We start from the raw sequence: 24,943 nt of genomic DNA, 5'->3' as shown, positions 1-24,943 counted from the left end.
TAAATAGTCTGATTCCTACTTTTACTTACTAACTTCTCATATCTCTTCTATAGTGAAGGCTACGTATTTATCTGTTTAAAATATGATAATAAGGAAAATATTACATGAAACTGAAATTGAGATATGTTGTTTTATTTCTGTAATGTCAAGAGCAAATTGATGAATCAAAGAAAAAAAATGTCTCTCTGGCCGAGAGCTTTTTGAGGTGTACTTTGACTACTTCTCTCATACGGTAATGCTACATCTGAAGTCCATTTTGCACTTCGATACGCAGTGAAAATTCACTTTTCTTGTCTAGCAGACTGCCTACTCGGAGCAAGATGCTTAAGAAAAATAAAGGAAAGAAGCAGCTATAAAGAAAAATGCACAGCTGAATACTGCTGAGCGGGAAATATTTGGACAGAGGCGGTTTTGTGGCTATTGACACTGGATCTGGTGCAGTTACAAAACTTGAATGTGTTATTGATACTGAACCTAATGCTGCCTTTAAAACCAGTAATTTGTCTCCATTCCCAACAGCTGCATTTGAAGTAGCAAGTGCTCGGTATAGAACTGCTTTGATCAGATTAGCAGATTTGAGGATTATATTTTCTGTTATGTAATTGGAAAAGACTTGTTCTAAAAAACCCATACGCCTGCACGCATATATGCTAGTTTTCAGAAATTGTAGCTTCTTTCCTTATTTGTGCTTTAATCCTAGATACTATAAATGTAGGCACATATAGTGCATTGTAGGATTAAAACTTGTTAGAAAAACGTATCAAATTTCTGCTTTCATTCACTTGAGTCGACTGTCATAAATCTGTCTCACACAGGTAAAGGTTGCGCATCTGACACGGCCACAAAATACCCACTGTCAGCTGAGAATTGCCTGTCTGCCTAAAGCTTAGTGTATAAGTACAAATTACTTTTTTTTTCTTTCTCTATACTTCTATTCTCAGAGCATTTGGGGAATAAAGCTAAAGTTACTGAGTTTTGAAAAACAGACAGGCTGGAGTAATTGAACACGTTAGCGCTACAGTATCTAATGGACGTGGGTGTGCTCTGCTGGCGATAGGGCTGCCTACTCTAGGAATTTGCTTTGCTCCCTGTTTTGTTCCAGGACTTCATTTTTGGGCTGTCCGTTGAAAGCAACCAACTTCTTGTCCGCAAGATGAATTGCGGGCACTAGTTTGCTGTAGGATCCTATCCGGGAGTGCTGTATACTGTGTACGGTGCTGAGACTGAGGTCCGCAGAGGTGTCACAGCAGGCCCTGCGCGCTCAGATGTTCCCATATTCTCAAAGGCACTCCTGACATACCTTCAGCTTTATGTTAGAAAATTCCCCTTTTGCATTCCTGAGTCAGAGCTAATAGATAGTAATAACGTGTCAGGAGCAAAGGAGCCGGGAGCAGATGTAGCACAAATGCAGGAGGCACTTACCCACCTGCTGGGGCCCATGGGCTGGGCATGGACAGTCTGCCGGTGCACCGCTCCCCGCAGACTGATCCAGGGATGACGGCTTCTCACCTTCCTCTGATCCATCAAGACAGTAGGGACGTAACAGTCCTGCTACCACGAGTTCTCACCAGCAGACCTGCTTGGAGCGCTCTCAGCGCGTCCTTAGGATGCGAGACAGACCCATGCGGGTGGAACAGCTATTGAGGCGGCCACGGCTGCGCTTACGGTGAAGGGGAGCCCAGTCAGCAGCTGTGGGAGTCTGGATAGAATGAAAAAACCTCTATGCTGCAGAAGCGTCTTGAGATACATGGGGTATTTTTTCCTCCTAGTCCAGGTTACCATTGAATATTCCTGGATTCAATTGATTTGTATGTCTATAGCTGAAGGTAACGCGTATAGCCTAGTGTTCTGCTCTACCTAAGTTGAAAACTTTTAATTTTTCATCTACTCGGTATCAGCTGAAAATAATAGTGCAGCAGGTTTAGTATAGTAATGTACTTTGTAGTTTTACAAATGATCCAAAACATAGACTTCACCATTTCTCCTTTTTTGGAGTGGAAAATGTGAAGACTGTGTGATGTGGACGATTTTGCACTGGAAAGTTGAGGAAATATATAAACAAACTGTATGTGGAAATGAACCTGGTTGTTATGTTTTGAAAAGCAGCCATCATGCCTGTGCAGGAACTTGTTTCCAGCAAAAAAAAATCAGTGGCAGATTTATTGAACAGGCACGGTCGTCAAATTTTCACGGTAAAATGTAGTCACTTCTTTGGATCTGGATCAATGCTCCATATAGTAAATATAGATGAGTGTCTGTACACAGATGACTGAATTTTCAAGCTAGAATGTTATGAATCTGTATTTTCAGTGGTTTTTCAAGGAGAGGACTGGTTTGGTACACTTTAAGACCTCCAGTCCTCAAACAAAATTGCCAGTGAGAGTACTGGAGACACTGTAGGAATGGGGGCGTACAGTATCAGTTCCTGAAGAAGAACACTTTAAATAAAAGAGAAAACACTAGTGATTTGTAATTGTTGAATGAGCTCTTAAAATAGTGACAAAACTGATTTTTATGTTTTGATTAAATAGAACACAAGTGCATAATACATAATGCAGTAAGGGATTCTTAGAATGCTTTATTTTTAGGTTAATAGAAATTGATGATAGCGATCCCATCAAAGCACTGTTTAATACATCTTTAGTCTTAGCAGAAATATCAAATTGTCCTCTGGTTATAAGATATAGGATAACTGTATTTTGAAACCTCTCACCTTTTCTGTAAGCTGCAGTAAGTAAAAACTTCAGATGGGGTAAATAAAATATAAGTGTATTCATCAAATGAAAGCAATATGAAATATTCCTGTTTTCCCTCTGTGAAGTGCTATAAAGTACTATTTTGTTGCAGTACCTCTGCAGGTTTTGGGGCTTCGTGTTAGACCACTCACAGCTTTTATTTAGTTGTTGTAGTAGTATTTTGGTCTTTGTATTTTATTGCATTTATATTGTATATGTCTGATTCTTGCTGCTGCTTGAATTAGTTCCTTATATTTCATACTACTTTTACACTGTTTGGGACTATTTATTTCATGCTGTCTGCGTATGCTTTTAAATTTAAGATCTCAGTCTGACAGTTCCTACTCCTGTGAGTACTATTTGCACAAGTAGGAGCTGCGCTGGTGTCAGTTTGATCAAGTAGGTGAAAGGAGGGCTTCCAGGGATGGATCATATGCTGTATGCAAATTTCTTTCAGTTTAAAATGATTTAGAACACTTGCGTCTAATGCATTAAGCAATGAAATTCCCTCTATCTTTACAAAAAAAAAAAAAAACCAAACAAAAAACCAACAAACACCAGAAACCCACCCAAACCCTAAAAAAGATTCATCCTACCTGAGAATTTTTTTTAGGCTAATTAAATACAGTTTTTTATTATTCCTTCCCTTCTTCTCCCACTTTAGCATTACGAAATTGGGTTAATAAAGTCATGGTTTCTTTCAAACTGTTTTGATAACATGAGCTTTACCTCTGTGCCTTATTATCACAGAGGTTTTTACCTATGGGTAATAAAAAAGTTTGATCTGTTAACATTGTGGTTTATTTTGGTAGAATACATGGACCTTTTGTGCCCATTATGGTTTGTTTATTGTCATTTCCAAGAAACTGAGCATAGCTAGACATTTTGTATTTCTGAGTGGGAACATGTAGGAGAAGCAAATAGTTTGTGTAGAGTTGTCCCTATTATTTTTGGGCTAGAGAAATCTGACATACAAGGAAATTGCTTATGCCGTTAGTTTTTGTTGTTTCTCCATTGGGACAGATTGCACGCTCTGCTTTAGAAGAAAAGAAATGATGATTAATGCAAGTACATAATGGTCCATGGGTAATGAGTGCATGCTTTGTGCAAATGAAATTCGGGCTACTATAATGTATAGAATAAATAGTGACAACTATGAATTACAGACCCATAATTCCACTGAGGAGTTCTGCTGATGACATAAACTTCAAATGCAAAGCTTCGGTGGTTTGTGATGCTCCATCACTGGAGCCCAGAAGAGGAATTCATTCCAGTCCAAGCTCAATAATTCTAAATGCCTTTGACTTTCTTTCGTTGCTCAACACACGAACCTCATCTCCTTTTCCATTTTAAATATTGTCTCTCTGCATCTTCCTGTCGTATCACATTGTGAGCACTCTCACGTGGGTTCTCTTTTTCTCTTTTTCTTGCAACCTTATGGATAGGAAGAGGCATAGTTTTCATTTTCAAACTACTGCAAACTAACATCTAAGCTATAGTTGAAATTTTTTTAGTGTTGTCTTGTTTTAAATGTCCAAAGTTTGATTGCTCATCAGTCAGTTTAAATTCCTTGACATTGTGTTTGATAAAAGCTTTAGCTTGATATATGAACGGTTTTATGGAATCTAAATAGGGAATAAGTGTTTTGTGATTCTAACTGCAATTATTTGAGCCTCTTTCTTGTGGAGTTGTGCAGTTTTCAGTTAAGTAGTGGTTGGAAAATACTTTTATGCAATGCATTTCTTAAGGATTCTTTGTTGATGGGGGAAATAAAAATAGGTCATTTATATGGAAAGTTATTCTTTTTACTTTTAAGTGATATAAAGTCCTTGTGATGCTTCATGATAGTCCATGTGATGCTTCATTACCATATGCTCAAGAAGTGTATAACTGTTTTTACAAACTGGGTAACAGATTATGTGCATAAACATTTCATGGTAGATAAACGCACAAAGAATTTTTTATGTTTGTTTGAATGTATCACAGTATTTCAGAATGACAGGTATTTTGTACCCTTGCTACATAAGGAGCGTTGCTTCTTAGTCTGTGTATATCTTCCTTGCATGTGAATTATGCAAAGTAATATTTATTCCATCAGATTCAAGTTTTACTCAACATTCTGTGTTCTTTTCATTTTTTAAAAATGTACAAGCACAGAGGCCTGAAAATACAGTAATATATTAAAAAAAAAATTATTTATCTTTTGACTTTTTGTATTAGGTTTGAAGTTAGCTAGGGTTTTTTTTTAGCAATACGTGTAATAAGCCTTTGCATTTTATGCAGATAGACTATATGTGATGTAAATATTATTGCTGGGATGTTATTATTATTGACTGTTTCTATCGCTGTAGTTCCTGGGATGTTTGATGGTTTTTGGGATTGCACCGTGCAAACTGAGACCGATGCCAAATCTTCAGAACAGAAACTAATTCTCAGCTCTGGAACAGATTGTTCTTGGGGCTAGACTACTGGGGGCTTTTCACAGGTTTTGTTTTCTGCCTAATTTGCAAGACTAAGCCTAAAAGCAAGGTGAAGCTGACTATGGAAATATTATTATCCGTGTTTAGTACCTTGAGAACAGAAGCACTGAGGAATTAAGTGACTAATGCAAGGTTATGCAAAACTCTGTAGCAGTGGTGGGACCTGAGCCCAATTCTTTCCAGTCCAAGGTTAATATCTCAACCACCAGATCATTCTTTCTCTAAGAATATAGCCTTCATTATAACCCCAAATTTCACTTAGGCTAATTTTACTGCAGAGCCAAAATCATTTTGACTTAAATTTTCCATTCCGTTTTGAGTTGCTCTCAAATAACAAGGGAGTTAAAAACTGCTCCTGCAAAGCCTGTTTGAGTATTATGAAGTTGTATTTATTGGCAAAATAACTGATTTTTCAAAACATTTTTAAGCTTAAATAGTAAGACTTTATGCTGTATGTGAGACTTCCATTTGTCTGTCCCCTAATGTTATGGATAATTTTATTATTTACTGTAGTCATTGCCCGAAACTAGACAGATCATCTGTATCTCAGCAATATTTGAACTACAAAGCATAGTTTTGATATAGTTATTCTCTCTCTATATATATGTAAAATGAAAGCTAAATTCTGAATAAATTATTAATAACGTGACAGTTCAATGTGCTAAAATTTGAAAGCCTCTGTAGAGGGATAGTTGACTCGGACAATTTGTATTATAGCTCTCATTTTAAAGAATTAAAATTCTCATATACAAGACAAAATGAAGCATGAGTATACGCTGCCTGTCTAGAAGATGTTTTGGTATAGAGCTAAATGATGATTTCTTCAAATGCAACACATGAAATAAACCTGGAATAATATGGGATTTTTTTGGTAATTCAGCCCTGATAAAGGGTGACAAGCGAAGACCAGTAACTGGAAGAACAATAAATAATTCAGAGTCTAAACATGCTTACAACAATTATTGGGAAAGAAATAAAAATATTTAATAAGTCTTAGATGTTGTATACCTAATGCAAGTGTGCTGTTTTAGGAAAAAAGCTAGTTTTTTATTTACTAAAATATTTTCAAGGGAACTCAATTTTCAGATACAGCTTCAAAGATCAGCTTTGTTAAGATATCCTACTAGAGTAGAAATAAATTTAACGGTACTTTTGGATATTTATTCATTCTTATTCAGTTTGCTCTGTGATATATGCTAATACCTGGTCCTCTTAAGCTATTTCAGAAGAGCTTAAGTTCAAACATCTTCAGAAAATCTTTGTAAATGTTTTAGTGGATGAATGAATAATATATTTTAAACGTTTATACTTTCTTTCTATACAAGGGTGTTGAAGAATGATAGCAATTTCAGCATCAAACTATTCCCGTAAAACAAGTTGGATTTGTTTTACGAATGAGGAAATGAAGACACAGAAAAGTTTCAAATTAATTCCATCAGAAGACTGCTGCAGTGCCGGGAAGGCAGCCGCAGTGCTTAGATTTGTGTTGGCTTCCCAGTTGTCGTTTAGCAAGTGTTTTGTTTTGACTCTCGGTGTACTGTGCAAAAGAGAGGACCTATTAATTGTTTCTTTTTGTCCGTATATGACCCCTAAACCCACCCCCCAATCCTTAAGCCAGAAGAGAAGGGAACTGCTACCTTTTTGTGGACAATAGAAGTTCAGCTCTAAGACACATGGAATTGGATATCTTTTCTAAATGTATTAATCCTTCCATATGCTGTAAGTAGTTATATGATTTAGAAAATGGGTTAGGGAAGAATTCCAAGGAAAGCCAAAGATGACCAGCTGATTATGACCTTGACTTATTTGTTGTTATGAAATTTGTAAAATGTTTCTGCTTGTTAGTGAAATTATTATCTGGGAACAAAGACTTTTTCTGGGCAGGATTATAGCCACTGCATGCTAATTAACGGAACAAAGAGATGAGGATTACAGAAGCAATAACAGTAAAATATCTAGGAACAGTTGCATCAGGACATTATCTTCCTGTCAGCTGTGCTGCTGTGTGCTTTGGCACTTCTCCTCTTGTCATCCCACAGTAACCAGAGACTTTTACGAGGGCCTCACAGAAATACGCCTCATTCTGTCCCTGTGGCTTTTGTTTTCCAGAGAGTAATCTTACGCACTGGGTCAGCAGAACCAGATGGGGAGAAGAAAATAATCTGGTGCTGGTATTCTTAGTGGGATGTTAACGGTTCACCGAAAGTGATAGAGGATGGGTGATTTCTTTAACCACTAATTGTGAAATGAACAGTTTACAGTGAAGTGAGTCACTTCTCAAAAATACGTGGTGGTAGCTTGGATATCCTCAGTCTGTTTTGGCAGGAGATCATAACGTTTAGTCGAGGATATTTTCCCAGCTATCGGGGTCGTCAAAGAGTTCTAAATCTGGTAACTGATTGTTACTTTTTACTGGAAAGCATGAATATATGATAAAAAGTTTAGTTTGCTAGAAGCATGTTTTCCCTTCTAATACTGAGTACTGGAGATTAGAAAGAGCGTGTTTAGATACCCCGCACCTTCTTCGATTTCTGCTCTGCTGTTTTATTTAGTAATGTCACCTTGCCAGGGCTCCTAGTAGCTTTTTGTGTAGTGTGTGCTATTTCACACCTTGTGGCACCTAAGCTCTGATTTTGAGACCTTTTTAGAGTCTTCTAAAGCTATCTCCAAAACCTCTTCATTTGAAGCAAGGATATAAATGGGCTGGAGTGTGACTGGAATATTTTCATGCTTGTTCCTTGAGTTTTTTTTCAATTGCAGTATTGACAGAAAGCTGTAAAACTGACAGGAATCAGATTAACATTCTTTAATGTAAGCTGTTATTGCAAAATTATCTAATTTACTGCAATAAATGCTTCCTCTCTCTTTCTCTCTCTCTTACAAATGTATAATTTTATTTTTCTTACTTGCAAGGAGCTAATAATGAAGTGATTGGCAGTACTCTTGTGGTTTGACTTTTAATCTCCAGTTGGAACAAGAAAATTTTGAAGTATGAGTGAAAAGCAAATTGCTGATTATGAACGGTGTGGGGGTTATTGTTTGTTTTAAAGGCTGGAAAACATTCTCATTTCAACTAGGGCCCCTTTCAACGTGGGCCTGATTAGGGTGTTCATTTAGAGATGTAAGGTGGCCCTATCCATACCTTAAAGCATAAATATTGCTCGGGAATCCTTACAGGGTCTGTAGATATGAATTAGTGAAGTGTTGCGTGCAGCTTGGGCTGATCCTGCAAAAGGATGTTTTCCATTTTCAAAATCCCTTTAGATGAGTTTTGCTGTAGATGATACATAATCTGATCAGAATGGTGCTGCGTTGTTTGTACAGGGCTACATGGGGAGAAGCAACGTGCTGCTTGTCTGTTCCCAGCACCTCAGAGACTGAACACAACTGTAATAGCTCTTTTCCCTGTTTGTGGTTGGTAGCCATCAATGACATTGGGTCTGGAATGGCATTAGTGTTTCCTCACGTGCATCTTGCAGTAGTACTTGTACACCTGTAACAGTAATCTGGAAGCCGTGTTAAACTAGAAGATGTGGTGGGCAGGTCTTGCTAACTAGCCTAATCAAACTGGTTTACTTGTCCTTCTGTCATGGTTGGGGAAGAGAAGTGTCCTTCAGCTGGTGACTAGGAACCTTGGAGGTTAGTCCATCCCAGTTCCCTTGCTCTAGAAAGTGCTTAGGAAGAGGAGTCGCTTGTGGTCAAACCTCTCACCAAGAGGTTACTACGTTGGCTCGGATGCTCCTGAAATAGCAGAATGACTCGGATCAGAGGGCAAGTCTTCTGCCCAGCTCAGAGTACTTCACTAGAGGCCACTTCAGGTTTTTCTTGCCAAGTGCTTAGAGTGTTTGTAGGTGGAGTTGCTCATATGCAAAGTTTTGGGCCCTATTCCTGAAATAAAAATCCATAAGGTATCATGATCTTGAAAGCAGAGTTGTCTTAGTAAAAAAAAAAAAAAAAAAAATGGTTAAAAGGGAACTTTATTTTGAATGGATTAAAGACAACCTTTTTGATGCCTTTTTTAAAGCCACTGAATACCAATCCTTATCTTGTGACTGAAACAAAACTCTGATTTGCTTGATGATGCCCAAGGAGAACAGTTGAGTACAGAGTTGTTTTTATTGTGCCGTGAGATTTTCGATTACCAGACCCCTTCCCAAGCGTTGTACTGTAGTAGGAATACAGGCTTTTTCAGAGTTGGGAATTTCTATGCAAACATTGAAAGGTAATATAAAATAAATGACTAGCATTATCGTGAAAGGTTATGTTGTGATAGTACAAGATAGAATTCTAGTGTAAGAAGAAAATGCAGGTAGTGCAACCTATGATTAAAACGGCACTCGTGAATTGTTTTCAGTTTGCATTTAAAAAAAAAAAAAAGTAGGCGGTGTTCTTGTGAAGCCTTGAAGGTATCTTGTATCTTTCAGTAGTGGCTATTATGCATTCGGGCACCTCAGCAACAAAGAAATGACAGAGAAATGGATGGCCTGGGCTTAACTAAGTAGGTGATGGTACAGATGAGGCCTGATAAGCTTAACACTTCATCTCTGTGCTGCCACTGCAGTTTGCAAGGAGATTAGAACTGTCTGACTGTGAGGAGGGCGAGCTCCACAAATTCACTCATACATGGCAGCTCTGTAATGAGGTGATACTTCATTCCTTAAACTACTGAACTAGAACTGCACAAACAGATGTACGCCTCTGGCAGTGCTGCGCGTGCAGCACAGGCTCTGCTGTACCTCCAAATGCAAACACAGTGTCCGGTTGCCACAATTATATTTTATTGATGTAAACTGGGCTTTGCAATAATTAATTCATAATAATAAGGGACAAATTGTATTTTTTGTGAAAGGAGGAAACCTGCAAGTGGATTCGGGCTGTTTCCATCGCAGAGTAGAGTTTGACAAGAATCTAAATAATTATTTTTCTGTCGATTAACGTGACAAAATCTGGTGTTGGAGATTGAGCGTGTTCTGCCCTGGGTTATGTGCATTATGTTCTTTCCCAGCAAAACTTTAGAAAGCGCACGAGACGGAGATGCGACCCTGCGTTATGAATCTTTTGCAGAGTTGCTGGTAAACAACCACAGGCGAAGCTCGGTCTCGGAAGTTAGCTTTTTTGAGCTTGGGGACATGAGTTTAGCAAAACTACTTAAGGATGTGTTGAGAGTCAGAAAGGACCACCGGGACCCTAATTCATACATAGATAGCTTTAAGTGCTGACTTGTTGAGCCTGCTTCAATAGGAGCGCTTGTGATTTTAACTTAAGTATATGTTAATTACTCTGCTGTCTTAGAGGCTTGAATGCAGTTCATCGAGAAGGTCACTGCTTTGTGGTGAGCTGAGAGGAATTTATCAATAAGCAGTAACCTGTGATTCAGGCAGCTTTGTTTGATGTTCTGAGGTTTAGCGAAATTGTGTATTTTTATTAAGCTGTGAAATGGCAGCAGTCTGCTGATGGCAGTTTGAACATTACCATGAAGAATAGATTTTAAAAATGGAATCTTCAATTTCGATGTCTTTGTGAAAATGTACTGTTAATTGTTGCAATTTAAAGTTTACTTTGTGCAAAAATAGTACTTAAAGGAACTCAAACACAATGAATGTTAAAATTCTGTTCTTCAGAAGGCGATGGCACTCTTTAAATAAAGTCAGAGAACCAGGAGCTTTATCTTGTTTCCTCTTCCAGAGGCTTGCTGGTTTAGGGCCATTCCCGCAAAGTAATAGGACCACCAAATCTTTTCATTTCCAAAGAAAGGGTTGCCTCCATTAGATGCTGATCACTTCGACCTGGTCTCTTTTTAATTGCAAAAAAAGGCATTATTTAATTAACTAGTGGAGTTGAAACAAATAAACTAAGCCTCAACATACGCGAACATAATTTGTCAGTGCTAAAGCTTTCCGTTATGCTATAATGAGCCCTACAAGGCTTAAAACATTTCTATACGTGTATTCCCTAGTAGAGTATTTGCGTTGCAGAAATGTGATTTGAGACATCGGCCGTTTATGCTAACGAACATCCCAACTAGAATAAGGTCTTTTATTTAAGAAACAAACTTTCAAATTGTAGTACTTGAAAATACCAGCCACTATATGCACATGCTCCCGAAACACAAGCTGTTTTCTCTAGATGTGTGCAAATAATAATATTTTTAAGTGCTATAAGCATATGAACAGAAAAGATACAGTAAGGAGGTAACAGTAGGTGTTCTTTTTCTAATTAACAACTTTTATGTGATTAAAGTGTTCTTCTACCATCTTCCTCTCATGTGTGAAGGGAGCAAAAGAAAATTAATTACCATCAGCCTGAAGGAGAGCGCACTGTATTTTTTACGACTTCATAGTATTGATTTGGCTATTATTCACGGCTTCTATTCTCTGCTATGCAGATTGATGCATTTTTAATTCATAGGTACGTTATCATTAATAGTGGTTTATTGACCAAGCAAAACAAAGCTGTTGCTGGGTCCTTTCTAGTGCAAAAGCACTTTTTGCCAACAAATGCATTAGTTTATGCATTCTATTATAGGCTCTTGAGTTAGATGGTTTATTTCAATATGCTATGGTGATGACCTATCGTGATTCTATGTGTAATATGTTTTAATTTTTGGTGAGATGAACTCTGGTAACGTACTGAATTCCTAAATTACAGAAATTTTCTAGTCCTTTGAGAATTGGACAAAAGCTGAATAAGCATCTCCGTGTTTGTGTATGTCTGGTACAACTAACTGCACGCAGAAGCCTCTGTAAATAATAGAAAAAGAATGTGCCCTACACTTTAACTTGAGATAGGTTTGATTCAGATTGAATTTGGTTAAATTTGGGCAAAAGCTTTACGATTTTGCAAAACCAGCATTAAACTGATGATTTGTTGAAATGTTTCCAATCTAATCAAATACTGACATGTGAGTACACAAAAATAAATCTATCCTAGCTTGGTAGTCAACTTATTTTCTTGTTGGGTCTCTTTTTTTTTTTTTTTTTTTTGTGAGAGAAAAAAAAAGACAAGAGTGTAATACAGGCATGAGATTATACAAACCTCTCAGTAGAGGGTCTGAATCTAGTTAGTTTTTGACATACATTTTGATGAAAGCAATATTGTTAGGGAGCTATGTACACTTTAACATGTCTTGTTTTTGGTTTCAGAGGAAAATAAAGACTGAGATAGAGGCTGATATGCTTCACCTTCTCTGCAAAATTTTAAATTGCTCAGTGTGTTTATTTACTCTGCAGTGATATTTTGGAATACCTGCTTATGGTATAGCATGGGTATGATATGAATAAAGGCTATTATTCTGTAGATTATTTATCTAATTTTCATTTAAAAAAAAAAAAAGCAAGAGCTACAAACAGCTCTGGCTGTAGTTTTGATGTGTTTGTTGTTTAATGCACAGGGCTCTTTCTTAAATGGGTTTCAAGCTTCGTTTTTAGAAGTGCAAGAGAGAAAAAACTGAGGGGAAAAAACGTATTGGGAGCTAGCAGCATGCCAGTATTTCAGATGCCAGTCTAAGAATATATGCATATTATAGCGAAATTGTCCAAAGGGGAAAAGTTCTGGGCAAGTCCTGGTGTACCGGGCATTAGTTGATATCCTATTACAGTCTTTAACTGCAGTTATTAAAGAGTGGATTGAACGTGGTTTGGCAATCAAATCTTGACCTTTTTTTTTTTTTTTTTTTTTTCCCTTGTGTGTTTACCAGTTAGTTTTATGAGGTTTTGAAAGAAATCACGGTGAATATGCTACTCTGCCTAAATGTACAGAAAGTCTGCTCATTCTATACTCTTGTGAAGTTTTATAAGTGACTGAGAAACACACATGAAAGTAAAAAAGCATTAGCTTGTGTGGCAAAACCACAAATGTGTTTTCATGCTTCCAGGCAGTGCCAAGTACTATACTTTGGTTTCTAAACCTTTTTTTTTTTTTTTTTTTTTTTTTTTTTTTTTTTTCCAAATGGTTACCCTACTGAATTCTTCTTAAGACATCTGCACGCAGACCATATGCAGGTGGTCTGATTTTCAGAGATGCTGAGAACATGCTGACGTTGCTGGCTTTGATATGACTGAGGGGAATTTAGATTTGGGGGGAAAAAAAATAATCGTTTTTCATGTTCAATGATGAAATGTAGAATTGGAAGCCTAAATTTGGGTGCCTGAGTTCAGTTATTTGGCTGTTATGCTTTTTCTTGTTATTACAAGTTCACTTTGATACGTAATGTTCCGATATCTGTGTAAAACCCTAAATCAATATAAATACTTTCATCAGGTGGATAGAGAAAAGTGCAATGATGAGATAGAGCAGCAGGGATCAATGCCACATCCTTCATAGTGACAAGCAACGAAATAAAGCCCATTTGAGAGTTAATGTTGAAGATCCCGCACAATGCAAAGGGTAAAGGTTTAGAAGCATTATGCAAGCTGGTGAATGTTAGGTACAGAGAACACTGCATATGGCAAAGCCTGTGTCCCAAGGAGATGAGATGACATGTTTCTTTTACTGAGGAACAATAATCATTAGCTATTCTAAAAGAGCAGTGCCTTCAAATCTTGTCGCAAGACACGGGTATTGCTGAGTAAAGGTTTGTCTTCAGAATGCACTTTGTTTTTTGTGTCTATACTCCACTTTGTCTCTAGCTTTCTTTGTTGCTCAGTTTATTTGATTGCTCATCTAGGGGCAACCATGGAAGGTGGGGTGACAATTGTCTAGTTTTTTCTGGGATGGAAAAGAAGCATTATTTAACAAATATATACAGAAATACTGAAACCCAGAACAACAGCTGGGTGTAAGGCAGGCATAGGTCCACAGAAATAGAATAATAAAGGCGAAGAGAGAGACATACACAGTGAAGTAAGGAAGTGTAATGAGAAAAAAACACTATAAAGAAAGTCTGATTGAAAGAATTAGTTTGTGGATGTATCCTGTGACCTTACAGCACAAAGCAAGCTGTTTCAGTTGTCCTTGTTTCTAGTAACCATAAAGGCTTTCAGAGAAGACCAATGCAGTTTGGTGTACACAAGAAGATGTTGTAGTATCTCATCCCAGCTGAGAAATTGGTGAGAACAGTAAGTTGTCAGCTTCCCTACTTCTGAATCTTCAGTGACTCAGAATAACTATCCGGGATGAAAGGACTGCATTCTCACATTTCTTCAGACTTCTGTGAGGACCAGATTAGATGTACATGCCTTTAACGTACTTGCTTTCACTTGAAAATATAGTGATGGCTTTGCCTTGGACGAACGTGCCCTCTGGGTCATATTGTGATTCTGCAGATTTATACTTATGGGTTTTTTTGTTCATTGTTTAAAGCAGTTCATGTGAAATACTACAGTGAATTTTCAAGAGTATCAAGTACATCTTTATGGAAAAAGAAGCCTGCAGGGCAGTTCCCGAATGTTGCTTTTGGTTTAAATGAGGGCTTTATCTTCTCTTCTGAAACAGAAGCAAAGGTAAATATAATTACATGGGTAGCTTCTGTGAAATATATTTCCAAAGCAGTTTTTAATAGTCTTGGTTAACTGGCTCTTAAAACACTTATGCTGGCCTGTGAAGATGTTTCAGATGTTTGAAAAAATTTACAAGACCTTAATTGGCCTTTTCAACCATTTTCAATATGGCTGAGTTTGTAGTCGGGAAGGATGGTGAGCTGGCACTCTTGCACGAGTCAGAAGTCCCCTCAGCCTCTGACACTGGATGCTGGAGGCAGCAGCAAGGCAAACCTCAAACGGTTTTTGTTTCTCTGGTTAGCCCTGGCCCAAAGCAACTCTCTTAAAGGCAAAGACGCGAGGGCATTCCTGACCTCCGTTCGACTGCTTAGAATTAGATCTCCTAACTAGATTATTTGGATCACCCATTTTTGGTGGTGATTATTTAGGTGGAGGCTTACTAACTTCTTCAAGTACAAATTGAAATACTGAATTAGTCTTAGAGAGCAAACATTTGAAACTCTTGGAGTGTGTTTCCGTATCTTTTTATTTATTAGAGTATTATAATTTACGCATCACCAATATGACTGCAGCTTTTAAATTTATTTGTGATGAGAAATACATTCTGTATTTTGGAGGTTCTATAGAGCTTGTATCTTTCCACACTAGCTCAGCTGTTTTATCCAGATATATATTCAAGACACTTCCCATTACTGCTGTTTACGTGCTATACCTGTACATATCTAGTTGTGCGAAGGTTTGAGGATGTATCTTGTGTGGATGTGCTTCACAGACATGGCAGAGGAATATTGCTACATCAGGAATTGGGTTGGTTTGGTTTTGATTACCATTCGGCTTAATGCTTTCATTGATGTGGTTTTTAGCCCTTGCATGTAGCAATGAGGTAAAAATGGGTCAGAAGTATCTTTGTAAAGATTAAATATACTGGGAGTATAGCGCCCTTGCATTGACTGTAAGATACTTACGTTGGGTATAAATTATTTTACAAGGAAAGCAGTAACTATCTTTAAGTCTGCAGGTGATAACACATTTCCCAGGGTAGCTGATCTTTGGCTATAATATACCAGGTACAGCTTTGAGTAGCTAATCATAGTAATATCATATGCCACCAATATTTCAATATTTTGCATTTCAAAGTGTATTTTATGAAGCAGCTGAATGAGAGTTGGAGAGAGCAGGAGTTCCTGAGACACCAGTGTGTGGCAAGAGTCAAATGTGACAGGCTAATGTAGAGCTCCTCGGAGTCGTTTGATGAAGTGAATAAAAATTTCTCTGCAGAAAAGGAGTGTGCCGTCACACTGGTCACTGCTGATGGATTTCATCCACACAAAGAGGTTCAGTAAAGGTTAATAGGAGTGTGTAATGTGGTGTAACACAAACTACCAATTATCAAGGAGTTCTCTAATGTCAAGGTGAGGAGAAATATGCCGTTGTGACTCATCTTTCCATACAGATCAACCTGAACTTAACAGAGTTATCTGTGGTCTATTGGGCAGGGCATTGGAAGAGTAACCAAGAGAGCTTGTTCTCTTTGTAGTTATGAACTGTTGTGTGACATTGGGCATGTCACTGAATTTATCTATATCTCAATATCCTCATGTACAGAATGGAGATTATCATAGAGACTCCTTTTATAAAGTCTCCAGAGCTCTGTCAATGAAAAATTCTATACCAACTCTGAAATAAAATAGTTTTGTTTATAAATGTTCACCAGCCATCAACAACAAAATAAAATCAACTCTTAATATTGCTCATTTTGTGAAAGCCTTTAAAGTTGCTCCACTGAATGTATTTTAGACTAAGGACCAGATCATAACAGCATAATGGTGGCACTCTAGTTTAAAAAAAAAAACAAAAAACAAACACATCACCATAGGGTCAATGTGAATAATGGGGAAATACAAAATCTTTTACTAAGGAGAGATTCACAGATGAGTCTATCAGAGGAGTGCACCATCTGTATTTGGTATCTCTGCCGTGGTAGTGCCATCTGAGTACCCTTCTGCTCAGTAGAAAAGCTCGGTCTCCCACTCACATGCACATGTAATTCTGGAGGCTGCTTTTTATTCGGCTTCAAATTCAGGTTTATTCCAACAGTGCGTATATAATTAGCGGCCCCTCACTTCTGATGAAGCATTTGGAGGCTGTGTATTTTTAAGTCTTCTGCTGGGAATTACTCTGCCACCTTTCGCGTGCAGAAGGGCTGGGTGCTAGTGTGGTAGAGCAGCAGAGGAGCTCAAGCCACATAAGATTTGAACGTTCACAGTTTGTGTCCCATCAATTTGAACATGGATATTGTTTTAAAATAATACTGTCTCATAAAATGCTGTGATAGATTTTCCACATCAAGAGCATTTTATATTCTTAGTTTTGATTCAGAAGCTCAGAGCCGTATGTTGGTAATAGTGGAAAGCCTCGCCCTGTGCATAGTTCCTTTAATTTCAAAAGAAGCGTTAATGGTGTAAGGCAGCACCTAAATGCGACTGTACTGTCAGTTTGCTCCACATAAATTTTATGTTCGGGGCTTACAATTTAAAAAAAACCCCAAACCCTACAAAGGGTGAAAAGGAGCAGGTGTTTTTAAAGCATCCCGAATAAGTGCCATTTGTTTTAAATTTTGTGCAGCGGTGTTAATAATATATAAATAAAAAACCCTATTATACAATGAGAAGAGCATTGAAAAATGAATGTAAGCTTTATTTTTAGATTGCAATTAGGAATAATTAGTGAAAGAAAAAACATTTTTAATTGATGCCTAAAAGGTAGTATAGTATCAATGTTCTGATCCCTATGCTCTAGAAGAACTTGACCTAAAATTCCAAAGTTACTTTGGGTAGCAAAGTCAACATTGGTGAAAAAAATCCATGGGTTTAGGGGTTAAGAACTGACTGAGACACAACTGTTTAAGACTGACGTAGTTTTAGACTCTGTAACTAAAGAAACCCCATTAAGAGCTGCAGCTTGTATTAGCTGTAAGCTTTTTGCAGCCTTGCAGACTTACTCATTCATTACATTTGATTGTCAGGACATCTTAAATATAGAACTGAAATATTTCCAATGTGTCAATGAACTCGCGTGGCGGTTCAAACCGGCACTTCTGCGCCTGAGGGAGTCACTGTTAGGACTTACGTGGCAGTGTCTGAAGCAAGTTTAAACACTGCAAGCAATGCCTAGCTCAGCCTTTCTACTGGGTGGTAGATATTAATTGAAATCAAAAGTTGGTGATTTAATCAAAAGTGTGTGTTTCAGTAATCTCGTTTGATGTTGCACTTGAACATCTGAAAGTGGTGCTTTGCTCTGGGTTTGGGGGGATTTTTTCTTTTTCTTTTTCTTTTGCAAATGGCATGGAGTAAACATACTTTTATTTAATCAAAACAATGGATAGATTGAATAGATAATTCATCTTTCATTTGCGTGCTGTTCTACTTTTTTATTATAAACCAAAAATTGTAAACATATATGTATATTTAACATGTACATGACAAAAACACTCCCAAATAGCAACATTTGTAAAGTATGTAGAACTATGAAAACTATAGCTATGAATACACCTCAGAGGCATATATCAGTTCTTAATATGCAACACAAACTGACAAATTACTTTTAAAGGATTATTATAATATTCCTGTTGAATAAATACATCTCTTTCATCTGGATGGTAACAATGTTTACTGGCTCTGAAAATCCCGGGAAATGAGAAGAACATAAATGGTTATATTGTTCTGCACGTGTATAAAGCACCCACAGACTTGTTGAAAGACGTGAGAAAGACCATTTACACACTGGTAAGTAATTTGAAATATTTTTATATACAACGTAAAGGCAACTATCTTGATTTTGATAAGAGTTGGTAGAAGTAGGTGCAAATACAAACAGGAACACAAAGATCATGCTTCTCTTTGGAGAAAAAAAGAGTAAAAATTCAAACTGTGGCTGACATGGCATCTTTCTGAAGCTGTCCTTCTTCAAGAGGCTATTTCTTTCCCTGCCTTGGTCACTCAAACTGAGTGGGTTTTGGCATTGGTGGTTTTGTTTGTTTTTAATTTTTTTTGTGTGTGGTGTTGGGTTTTTTTACCCTCTTTGTTGTTGCTGGTTGTGTTTGGTGATTTTTTTTTTTTTTTTTTTTTCTTTTGTGTCTGTGTGTTGATGTTTCAGTGCCAAATACTTGGATTGCATTAAGTCCTTCAGACCTGAGGGTTTTTTATAGATTGCTTTCTGGTATGTTATTTCTTGATGATCAGTTACCATGCAAGAAAAAAACCCACCCGTGCCTAAATCCATGAAGAGCATTAAAACTTCTGACGTTGAAGTACTGTCTGTCTTTCCCTGGTGCTTATGTGAAATGATCTGGCAAAACAGATAGTGAAGAAATAATGTGTTTTTGTGTGCTTTCTCAAATGATAAATGTTCTTGTCTTCTTACCAAATGCTGATTTTTGCAAGCAGAAGGAATCAGCATTTCAAGTATTTTTTTTTTTTTTTTTATAATGCAGCAAATCAGAATTTCTATCTGGTTGATCTTCTAGACAATTGGAAATCCACTTATCTAAAGAAATATCCAGCTGTGCCTAACTTTTCACACCCTTTTGTTATGCAAGTGAATTATTTATAGCAAAATTAAGGCTGTTTTCTCTCATTTTGGTAACAGTACAAATGTATTACTGGGTATGTTACAAATGTTGATGATAATTTTTCAGTATCTCTTACTGGAATAAAATTATAGAATATTGGGGGGAAAAAAAAGCAAGGGGGTGTGTGTGTTTGGTTTTTTTTTTTTTTTTTAAACAAGCCAGAAAACCAAACCAAAAGACCTTTATCCCCAACTTCGTATTTTTCACAATGGAGGGAAATGGCTATATTTAAGGCATCTCTTGGAAGAGCCCTTTGGAGTAGCAGTACTGCAAGGTAGTTTGCAAGGCTGGAATATAAAGGCTAGCCTGGCCCAGAAGTTAGGGTTTTTTCACCACTGTCTGTGACAGCGTTTTGCCTGATTGCAACCCTAGCGGCACACTGCTGTTTTCTCAAGATTACATTAAAAGAAAAGAAATAATTTCCTTTAAGAACTATTTCAAATTTATTCTGAAGGAACTATGCTATGTCTTCACTGTTTTAGCTAATTTATTTAAATTAAAAACCAATTTGATATGTAAAATCTGGTGGTGGGGAAATGATGAGAGCCTGAAGGTCAGACAGCCTCTGCAGTGAAAGGAAGACAATCCGTTATTAATGACGTCCTTTGTTACAGTTTTACCGTGTCTTTGTTTTTTCACTATCTGCTGTGATTCAGGTTTCTTGCATTGATAACCATTATAAAATCAACCGCTTTCTAGATTGAATCTAAATTCCCAGCTTCATGCACATGGAGTACTGAGAGGAAGTGCATAGACACGCACAGATTAATCTGGCACCTCTTCCCTCCAGACACAATCACTGGAGCACAAGGATACTAAAAACAGCTGGTGTTTTTTCCAACCACATAATTTCTCCTGTTTTGGAACCTTCCACTAATGGCTGAAAAAATAATAGAAGTATTTTTATGGCAATGAAATACAGAATGTAAAATACATATTATGTAAACCACTTATTATGTAAACCTCCTGGTTGCCAAGGTCTTGCAGATCAAGTAAATACTCCTCGTTTGTTGCAAATGGTTTTGAAGATTTCCAACAATTGACTGGATGCGCACCGTGCCAGATGTGCGGTCTTTTCAAATAGAACTTAAAGAAGATCTTCTGTCTCCTCCAATTTTTTTTTTTTATGTTGGAACTTTGGCATTTAAATTAGGAAAAAATGAATTTATGTATTATGAACGAGCATAATTATAAAATCATAACTTATCAGTTAAATCATTCCCATCTATTTTGAGTGCAAGTTATTATTAATTTTCAAAAGCACCAGTTACTCAAAACTGAGAAGGGTGACTCTTTAATATGTTCTCACGATAGCCTAATAGACTATATGGTATGATTCTCTGTGCCTAGAAAATTTGGCAACTTCAACCGTGCCATTCAGTTTTCAGACAAACACAGTGAATAATCTCCTGATTTTCTTCACCTGATGGCAAAGCTTAAATCAATAACTCTGATGACCTGAAAACAGTCTCTTGAAGTGACGCATTTTAGAATACTTTCTAAGAACTCAAAGGTCAAGTCTGAAGGAAACCATTTTTATCAGAACTTGATATGTTGAACATGATCTGTGCAGCTTGAAATAAGTGATTCAAATTTGTGCTTGATCTGTTGACATAATAAATGCGATAGTTATTCATGACGCTGCATTTTGTTTCATTTGTTTTAAAGTCTTCAAAGCTTTGAATCTTATGGGATGTGTACAGACTTTGACATCATTAATTAACTGGGAATGTTTTCGATTTACTTTTAATTTACTACATTTTATCACAGTATTTGTTACAATAACATTTATCTCTGTCTACTGTGTTCTTGTATTTTCTCCAGTAAATAAATAAATAAAAAAATCTATTTTAGACAAATAACTGTGCTATCCTAAATTTCTTTTTTCAGATTGCAGAGTAGTGACTTTAGTAATGGCATAGATGGACTTGCAGAGTTGAAATCGGAACTCTGCTTATGGCATTTAAATGCAGACCAAGAAGAGGAAAAAACAAATCTTCCCTCCTGCCTCCAGGGAGAAAAATGCAGGTGGTCTGCTTGAGGTTTTTTAGATTACTTGGACTAATATTAGAATCTCAGCTAGACTAGAGCCTCATAACTGGAAATAGTGTGGAAAAAGCTGAAATTATTACTGAAATGGGAAAACAACAGAATATAAAAAGTCTCGTGTCCTACATATTTACTGGCAACTTTGTATATTTTAACCTTCTTATGACATTGTCTGCAAATGATGTTTTATCAAATATTATTTGCCTGTCAAAACATCCACACGAGTTTTTTTACAGAGAAGTATAAAGATTAAAGCAAGTCCAAAGTGTCACTTTGCCTGAAAATTAGTTTTGTCAGGAGAAATGGGTACAATATGCATAAGCATTCTCTTACAATAGAGTCCGTCCTTCCATCACCAGCCAGGATGTGACCGGTCCCGACTTATTCACTGTTTTGATCATTTTAGTGTATGTCGAGCTGCTTTGAGCCCCTGGTTTTCATGCTGTTATTCTTTCTTCTCTCTCTGGAGTTACATAAGGTTTGGAGATAACTGTAATTCTATAGGCAACTTTTATTGATAAATCTTTTTAATAATACCAGCTCATTTTATTGACTAAAGTATTGTGCTGTGGGTTGCACTAAGAGTCTGCTATAGAGGTTTGGAAGATATTTTTTGTGCGTAGGACCAAAGCTGGCAGAAGCCAGGTATGCTTTTCAGTATCCTGGAGGTACAATTATGTGAATAGGTGAGGGCTTTGGTAACAGGAAATGGTGAGTTCATCACAACTCATCATTGATAAATAAATAGATAAATGCTTATCTATTTTTTTGTTTGATAAACAGAGAGGAGCAAATGCTAATTAAACTGAAATCCATCACTTCTTAGAGTACAGGCTACAGTGGAATGATATGGGAAAGGGGAATATTCTCAGTACTAAAAGATTGACGCCACAGGATATTATGCTTTTTTTTTTTGTCTATTGTATTCTTACAAACTTCATTGTAAACACTAAGAATGAAAAAAATGTAGAAAATAGAGGATAAAACCTGTTTTGAATATATTTTTAGCGCTTAGTCGGTCTGTTATTCACGTTTTGAAAAGAGACCATAAGCTAATGCTCATCCATGTTGTATAAAGGATACTTTCAGGCGTGCTTTCAGATAAAGACTCATGTTTATGCGGTTTATTTAGGGTTTTCTTTGCATGGGAAGTTAAGAATGTCTAGATAAGCTTGTAGTATAAGCATTTATAATGTAAGTATTGTATAAAGCTTGTGAAATAGACAGCTACAAGTTGAGCTGAGGAGGAGGATTCTAGGTTGCTAAGGCGCCGTGGATTGCCAAGCACATCACCGGTATTAAATGATTTTTGGATGGGATCTGAGGATTTTTTTTACTACTTTTTTTGGCTGTTGTTCAGTTGCGGGGAGGGGTAATTTAAGCGTTGTGAAGGGGAATTACCGTTTTTCCTACAGTGTGTGAGATAAATATTTCTATTATATTTTCTTAACGGAGTTCTGCTTCGAGCCCAGTTGTTCTGTCTCTGTGACAGCATCTCGGCACAAAGCAGCCTCCCGTCACACAAATAAACATCAAATAAATGAAGAATGTCAGCAAAAGTGTAATATGAAACTCATAATTAGTTGTCAAAATTTCAGCTAGTTCACCATGAAGAACTTTTCCCTAATTCTTTTTTTTGGTTTTTTTTTTTGTTCTTCCAGAAATACAAAGAATATGAGAAGGATGTTGCAATAGAAGAAATTGATGGCCTTCAGCTTGTGAAAAAGTTAGCAAAGAATATGGAAGAAATGTTTCATAAAAAGTCTGAAGCTGTACGGGTAAGCAGCAGATCAATCTGCTATTTCATTCTATGATGTAAACCTAAGTGTTATAATTTAGGCTCTGCTCTGAAGGCTGTACCTAGCGATTGAAGGTGCTAAAGTGGAAATGCTGAAGCGTTCAGAGGTATTTCAGGATCAGTATTCAAGAAAAAGGATATAAATAATTTATATAATCAATAAATAAATTCAAGAGAGTGTAACTAGGTTTGGACTACCGTTTTCACATATGAGTTTGTAAGATATCACTTGTATTCAGTAAAACATAACTACGTATATTTGTGCATTAAAATGTTAGATTTCAAAACGTAAAACCAAAACTACTTAATTTCACTGCTCGCTATTATAAAATAGTATTGCAGGGAGGGTATCTTCTGAGTTCAGTAACTGTCCTTTTGTTCAAAGCTAGAAGATGATGCAGTTGCCTCAAATAGGACTAAATCCAAAATTCCTCTAATTGTGGTAAAGTACTAAAGTACTCTAAAGACAATTTATTAGTGATCATCAAGTAGCCACACTGAGCCTTCTGTACGTCTGCAGGTTTGGGTTTTCTTTTAAAAAATCTCTGTTTCCAATCCTTCTATTGTAGTAGCTTTGGCATCCTATTAGGTTAGATTTACCATAAAAAAAGAAAAAGTTCCAACTTCTGTGTTTTCTGCATTGAATAGGAGTTCATTGTAAGATGCGTGTCCTAAAGAATAACAGGTCGTCCTGCTGTAGCTTTTATTTTGCATTATTCTTTGCTAGAAATTTAGGTGCCTGCCTGTAACAGTAGTTCCTGTTACATCACCTATATCAACAGACTAGCAGGACGTGATGGTGAGTCTGTTTACCACCAGCTACTCTATTTCAGCCAGATTTGTCCGCTCAATTGCGTTTGAAGTTCTTTGTGTCTCAACAGCGGAGCTTAAGGCATCACCCAAGGAGAGGGATTCCATTTGTGTAACTGTACAGACAATTTTGCCTTTTATTTTTTGTTATGGGGCAAAAGGGAGGAAGAAATTTGGCTGTGTCTTAGAGGCTGAATTTTCTGGGCTGGCAGCAAAGTAAAACATATTTCAGCTTGCAAACTGAGCACACTTGGCAGGGAAGCGGAGAAAGACAATAAACATGGAACCCCGCAATGCTATTTTTACAGTCTGTTTTCTCAGAGAAAAACTGCACTTTCAGATGTGTGCAACAGCTTCAAGAAGCCTGCAGAATATTGACTCTGGGGGAGGTGGATTTCCTTGTTCCTTTGCAGAGAAAACTGCTGCCCTGAGATCATAACAATGTGAAAAACCCATTCTCGGAGCAGCACTTGTTTAGAGCGAGGAGTGCCCGGCAAGCCGCACGCAAGGAAAGCAAAGCTCTGTTCTATCAGTGTGGAGTGCTCTTGGGGAAGAGCAGTTTGTCTCTCAATTAGAGCTTTGTAGTGAATGTTTTCTAATGTTTGTGGGTGTTTAGAACTGGTTTGGTCTCTTCATACAGATGGCGTTTTTGCCTAAGGTGGAAAAACATATAGCCCCAGTATAGGCCACTGTGCTCTGAGTGAAAATAAGCCCCAATTCTGTGAAGCTTAACTATGCGTAGAGTATTGCGTGAAGGGGTTTTGGTGCTGGAAAAAAATGACTGAAATCAAGAGCCTTCTTTGGAAGGTTTCCATCTTTGGAAAGGAAGCTAGAAGCTTGTTTTGGACAGGGTCGCTTGTTTTAAAAAATGATCTGTTTAGTGTACCTTTCAAGAAAGTTATTCTTTTTTGCATAATCGCATAATGTGGTTGCTAGATATGCACTGAGTGGCCTTTTATGTTCTGGTAACCACAAAATCCTTTGGTACAGTGCAGGTTTTGCAC

At 37.1% G+C, this 24,943-nt stretch overlaps 1 protein-coding gene across 1 annotated transcript in view; it reads left to right on the top strand.

Annotated features, from left to right (window-relative positions):
- The window catches only part of CACNA2D3 (calcium voltage-gated channel auxiliary subunit alpha2delta 3), a gene marked incomplete at its 5' end in the record, with an annotated part of 465,227 nt that overhangs the window by 76,218 nt on the left and 364,066 nt on the right, over window positions 1-24,943 (top strand). The window contains one exon of the mRNA XM_082487543.1: window positions 22,993-23,109. Within this exon, the coding sequence (XP_082343669.1) occupies window positions 22,993-23,109 (117 nt within the window). The remainder of the gene's footprint in view (window positions 1-22,992; window positions 23,110-24,943) is intronic.

The sequence above is a fragment of the Vanellus vanellus genome, assembly GCF_965231255.1.
Source record: "Vanellus vanellus genome assembly, chromosome: 9".
NCBI lineage: Eukaryota > Metazoa > Chordata > Aves > Charadriiformes > Charadriidae > Vanellus > Vanellus vanellus.
This window is presented reverse-complemented; position numbering and strand designations above follow the sequence as displayed.